The sequence below is a fragment of the Cryptomeria japonica genome, chromosome 6 (genome assembly GCF_030272615.1).
Source record: "Cryptomeria japonica chromosome 6, Sugi_1.0, whole genome shotgun sequence".
Lineage (NCBI taxonomy): Eukaryota > Viridiplantae > Streptophyta > Pinopsida > Cupressales > Cupressaceae > Cryptomeria > Cryptomeria japonica.
In genome coordinates, this window is record NC_081410.1 from 93,229,680 (window position 1) to 93,236,211 (window position 6,532).

Genomic DNA, 6,532 nt, shown 5'->3' on the forward strand with positions numbered 1-6,532 from the left:
AGGTTTGGGATAGGACAAGCAGAGAGACTCCATTTTATGGGGTTATTTGAAATCATTTCAGAAGACAATGAAGAAGAGAGAGAGAGAGTGCCTAAACATATTGTTGATAAGTACTCAATAGAAATCTGCTTTATGGTTAAGAAGGATGAAATAATGATGGAGGCAGTGCAACCACGAAAGATCTGGATCACTGAGATGGTTATGAGGTTGATGCTGAGATCTTGGAATTATATGCCAAGACTCTTATTGATGCCCTAGTTGATGAAGCTAAGAAAATATTTGGGATATCAAAGTAGAAGTTCATATAGGTTTCAACCATAAGAAGAGAGAAGGAAAAATCAAGAAGGTTGGGGAAGCTGTGGAGCAGATGTCCTCTGAAATCAAACAGATCATTGGACTAGCAGAAGGGTCATCTCCGACATCAGTTCTGGCTCCACCGACAGATCTAATAGAAGAATAACTACATGCATACATTCTTAATAGGTTTGTATCTATTTTGGGAACATTGAAAACTGGTTGGGATACTTACTTAGGATTTTTGAAGGGTGCTTACCCGAATTTATTCAAATACATCTAGATCCGGTAAACACATTTTGATTTCATTCTTTCATTCTTTTTCCCAAGCCTTTGTCATTGATTTCAAAGGGGGAGAGGTTGTCGTGAAAAATGTCAAGGAACATAAGAAGTAATGTATAGCTTAGGGGGAGCAGGGTCAATTTTGGTCATCAGTCTTGGGAGGAACCGAGACAACACTTCAGCGATCCATTTTTCACATGAGTGTTGCCATCAATGTCAAAGGGGGAGATTGTTGGCAATTGACACTCATACGGTTTAGTTGTGTTGTCATTGATGGCAACACATATCATTTTGGGTTGGACACTTAACCGGTACTCACTGGTATTCATGATTTAAGTCAACCGACATTCAGGGAAATTGACAAACTAGGAACCGGTATATGAGGCCGACATAGGAGATTGAACCGACAGGTCTACACGATAGCAATCAACGACATTGGTCACGAAGTTTCATGTATTTTTTTTTGTCTAAGCCGACATGTAAATAAATTATAATATCATTGTAAGCTGACATAAGACATTTATGTTTGTGTTTGGGAAGGGTATTTAAGTCAGTCCGGTTAGTTTATTTTGGTGTGATGTGATATTGTGGAGCAATGTTGATCGACCAAATGGGAATATAATATTTTGTAATCGATCTTGGTTATTGGTTTAGAGGTTTGGGATGCGGAGTAAGTTACCGGTAAAGGAGTACACAGTGGAAACCGGTATAGACAGTGCTTGAACCGGAACTCATCTAGCATAGTAGATGCATTCTCTGAGTTCATAATTTTGTTTGTAAACCACTATTTGGTGTTTGTAGTCAGTGAGGCTCCTCTTGTGATGAGAAGTGCACTCTAGGCTATTGGCCTTTCTGCATGTCCAGGCCCCTATTGCAATATTTATTCATTTGGCCAGTGGATAGATATTGTGGGTCATCAATCCCACCATGGTTTTTCCTCTTTGAGGTTTTCCACGTATAAATCTACGTGTTATGGTGCATGCTCTTGTGGTGACATTATTTCTACTTACTGTTATATTCTTTTATGGTTACCAGAAACTGAAGTGCTTTGTTAATAAGGTTAAAATTGATCTTACCGACATAACACTAATTCATGCCCCCCCCCCCTCAGTGTTCTTGGATTCCAATAGAAGATTTATGCCCTTACTCTTTGAACGACTCCATGATGGTATCTTCCCCCACACACTTAAAAACCCCCAAGTTTGCATATAGCAATATGCACCTAATGAGAATCTTCCTTTGAAGCTTGAGAGGATTCTTGCATTTACCTCAAGGAATTTTTTATGTCTTTTTCCAAATTGATCAAAAAAATTGTAACCTATTTCTCATACAATGTCAATCAAACATGAAATTACAATGCTTGATCTATGTAATGGTAAAAGTTTTGTTGCCTTCTTGCAATGGAGAGAGAGAGAGAGAGAGAGAGAGAGAGAGAGAGAGAGAGAGAGAGAGAGAGAGAGAGAGAGAGAGAGAGAGAGAGAGAGAGATTGTCATTGTGATTGAACAATATGTGCTAATTTATAAAGGCCATGAGATCTATGTGCCTCAAATTTTGGAAATTATTTAGACAATCATGTGTATGGATGAGAAATACAATATTATTCAATATTCTATGTTGGTTTGATGTTTTTGTCATCTCTTATGGTCTTTGGATTCTCCCTGTTGAACTCTCAAAAAATAATTTGGTAGAAAATGGTATTGTCTTTCACACTCTTAGGTTTTTTTGTCAAGTTAGCAATATATTTAAAAATGCCTAAATGGATAGCATGTGTTAGATATGCACACAAACTCTAGAATGATTGTCAAGTGATTCACATGTGCCGGGATGTGAGTGTGATAAGATATAATAGATGTAAATGAGAACAAGTGTTCATGAATGGACCTTCATATTGAGAGATTCTTAGATTTCATACATTTGTGTGATCTTTTGAAATGAATGTAATTGATGTCTTTTCATATGTGAACTTTATACCAAATTGTGAAGATTTGTGCATGGCTTGGAAGCTAGCTACCTAAAATGTTGCTTTTCCATTTATAAGGATAAATATTATAGTTGTACAGATGACCTTGTAACTATGGACATGACTTGGTCAAATAGCTAGTGTCTAGAAGGACAAGATTAAGGATCATAATGAGATAATTGAGTTGGGATTGTGTGCATGTAAACATAGGGCTAGGTATATGGGTTCAATTATGCCCAAAACATGTGCCATTTGTAGCCATTAAAGTTTATCAAAAACATTTCCTAAAACTAGACACATAATTTAATGATGAAATGCATGAAGGATGATTTTTTCACCATTACGATATGGTAGTTTAAGAAAAAAATAACAATTACTTAAAATAAATAGAAAACTAAAAAACTATTGAATGACTGATTCCAAAAAACTTTAAACATTTGAGTAGTCGCTGTTAAAATTAGATAAGATAGTTGTCTTGTGGATGAGGTCTTCTAAAATATTTAGCAAGAAAAAAATTAGGAACATTTTTTAAGTAACTGGTTCCACAAACTTTATAGTGAGGAACATTTTTTAAGTAAGCGGTTCCACAAACTTTATAGTGGTGGACAAGTTTTATTCTAAAATACTTGAGCTTAACTTTATCCTTAAATTTTTTATGGGAATTTAAAATTATAGATATGGTATGGCAAAGAATCTTCTTAGTGGGGTAAAGTTCCACCACCACATCAAAGGAAGTGATGATAAATCTAAGAATTAAAAAGGTTGTAGCTTCCATTTTCCTTGATAAGATTCTAAGAAAGAAGTCCATATAGAAGGGGCTTGGTCTCCTATTTTTATTTTGCACCAATCACATGGAATTAAAAAATACAACTACAAAATTAAAATGAATATTTTCCTTAAACATGTGCTCTATATTTACAACTACAAATTTTTGACAAATAGGAAGGTGAAAGTTTCCTCCACCTATAGACTTTTATGTTTGTGGTAGCTTGAATACCATTTAAAACAATTATATTAAATTTCTATAATTATTATTTAATTGCTATAATTTCTTATTCAAACATCTATTTTAATCTATTTTTCATTTTATATATGAATAGTCTGTCCAAAATAAAGTCTACTCTATCTTATAATAAAATCTACTCTATCCTATAATACAATCTTATAAAACCTCTGGGTCGCCTGGCAACACTTTTGGGTGGCCTGGCAATGGTTTTGGATGGGCTGGCAGTGCTTTTGGGTGGTCAGCTTCCACTCCTCCTGGTGGTTATGGAGGGCCCTCTGGCAAAGTTTTCCCGTGGCTTGCCTTGACATTTTCTCCTCACAAGGATGAAGAAGATAAAGAGAAGGAGCATGATGACAACAACTGGTCTCTTCCTGACATCACCCCAGCCCCAACTTCTGGTTGGGGTCATCCTGATGACCGTGATCTCTCGCCTTCTGCGAGCACTGCTCTTGCGGCCTGATGGCCTTTTGTTGTGTTTTTTGATTTTCTGGGCTAGGCCCATGTGACTTTGATCTCCAGACTAGGCCCACGTTTTTGTAATACTTTTGATTCTTTGGGCTAGGCCCATGTGACTTCCAGAAGTGTGCTTTCTTACCACCCATCCTTTTTTTGTGAATATTTATTTTTATTTTTAATATTAATAAAGTGAATGCCTATTCATTAAAAAAAAACAAAAAAAAACTATATCACCATGAGAATATAAACTATAATAACAGCCCTTCATTAAATTTTTTAGTTCCTAATTGTTTTGGGACAATTTGGTAGAAGTTTTAGCAATCTCCTCTCCATAAAACCACTATCTAACAAATTTATCTTCTACCTGCCCCCAAGATCCATAGGATCTCCATTAAAATAATTCCTAAAGCCCCCTCCATGAGACCACTTCTAAGCAGCCGCATGGGACCTTGTGGTTAGGGTTTCAAGGGTTTTTAGAGTTTTCGGGGGTAAAAAGGAATTCTTAGCGGCCGCAGAAGGTGTCTGGAGCAGGGCGACGTGTTCAAGATGCAGATATTCGTGAAAACATGTAAATAGTCCATCTTCTGCTTAACATATATTCAATCTCTATACATTCTTTTTTGTGTCAGGGTTTCAGTACCCATTTATTTCCTTTCTTCTGCAGATGGATTAATGTATTTTCATTGTGCACATGTTTAATTATTCTTCCTTCATGTTGGGTTTCTGTTTGGATTTTTTTTTCCTTAGTGTTTTAATGTAGGGTTTGATATGTATGTATATCAGTGACTGGTAAAACAATAACCCTAGAGGTAGAATCCTCTGATACAATCGACAATGTGAAGGCGAAGATCCAGGATAAGGAGGGTATTCCTCCTGATCAACAGAGGCTAATCTTTGCTGGGAAGCAGCTGGAGGATGGCAGAACCCTTGCGGATTACAATATCCAGAAGGAGTCCACCCTTCATCTGGTCCTTCGACTCAGGGGAGGTGCGAAGAAGAGAAAGAAGAAAACCTATACTAAACCCAAGAAGATTAAGCACAAGAAGAAGAAGGTCAAGTTGGCTGTTTTGCAGTTCTACAAGGTGGATGACTCTGGTAAGGTGCAGAGGCTTAGAAAGGAATGCCCTAATCAGGAATGCGGAGCTGGGACTTTCATGGCCAATCACTTTGACAGGCATTACTGCGGCAAATGCGGTTTGACTTATGTCTATCAGAAAGCCGAGGCTTAAGTTGATTTGGCCCTAAATTGGGTTTTGGGTTAAACGGGGTTTAGTTAAGAATTGGATCAATCTAGGGCGGGAAGGAGTTGCTTCACTTTTTAACATAATTTGCTGGCGTTTGAAATTGTCTGAGTTGGATAAGAATTTTGTAGCAGGGATTCAGATTTTATTTATGCAATTGACATTCACCAATCTTTATAACTAGATTTATGAAAATCTATTAGTTTATTGTTAAAATCAATAGATTGATCTGTTTTATGGCATATGCGCCTGATTGGGATTGTCATATGACTTAAAAGAGTTTTTTTTTCCCTTCATTTGTTGTTAATTAACAATTTAACACGCAATTATATTCGTAGTTTCTGACTTGGTCCTTATATTAATGCCAGTGAATTAGGTTTAGAAATGAGATGGATTTAGGGTTAAATTAATATCTTGGTTATGTGATTGGCTTTCACCGTATCAAAATTGGATTTGTGAAAATCTAGTTGTTTTCTGTTAAAATGATGACATTAATATGTTTATGATAAATGTGTCTGATGTTTTCATGAAATTACCTCAACTTTTCTGCTTTGGTTTAACAATTAATGTATTTTAGTTTTAAGTTGGGCTTAGGAATCAATTGTGTTTAGAGCTGAAATCAGTTAATTGGTATTAAGTATTTGTGAAGTTTTGAGAAGGTGAAGGATTTTGTAGCATATATTCTGATTTTGTTTTTGTTATTCTTAAATTGTACATCTGAAATTTTAGCTATTTATTTTAAAACGTGTTGTAGTATAAACAAGGTCACTTGGAGATTGGGGGCACTTGGAGATTCTGGAAATAGGAGATGGTGGTACTTGGAGATGCCAATTTTGTTTAATATAATTTTATAATTTCCAAAAAATATCATGAGAGAACTTTGAAAAACAAGAACAGTGGTAAAGTTTAACATTAACTTTAAAATTGAACACAAATTGAAATTGATATTGCTAATACTGCTGGTACCATTGTTAGTCTAAATGGTTTAGTGAAAGTAAGGTAATATTAAATATAGGTGTTGAGCACACTCAATATTGTTGGCTAAATAGTAAAGACATTTACTCTTTAGACCATTACAATGACAATAAATCAGTCATACAACTGTTTATACCTATGTAACCCAGGGACATGTCCCCAGCCTGAAAACCCCCGTCCCAGTCCCAGGGACGATTCAGGGACTTGGGGATGGCCAGGAGACGTTTCCCCGTCCTCAAATTGCCAAGAATTTAGACTCAAAAATTTTATCCAGGCCGCATAGACTCAAAAATTTTATCCAGGCCGCATTATAACTT

At 36.0% G+C, this 6,532-nt stretch overlaps 1 protein-coding gene across 1 annotated transcript; it reads left to right on the forward strand.

The window, feature by feature from the left end:
* The first annotated feature begins 4,336 nt into the window (after nt 1–4,336).
* On the forward strand, nt 4,337–5,482 carry LOC131039730 (ubiquitin-ribosomal protein eS31 fusion protein). The gene is made up of 2 exons (XM_057972569.2): nt 4,337–4,567; nt 4,783–5,482. Exons 1-2 carry the CDS (start codon nt 4,546–4,548, stop codon nt 5,226–5,228), a joined length of 468 nt encoding a protein of 155 aa, XP_057828552.1. The 5' UTR covers nt 4,337–4,545; the 3' UTR covers nt 5,229–5,482.
* Nucleotides 5,483–6,532: the final 1,050 nt, after the last annotated feature.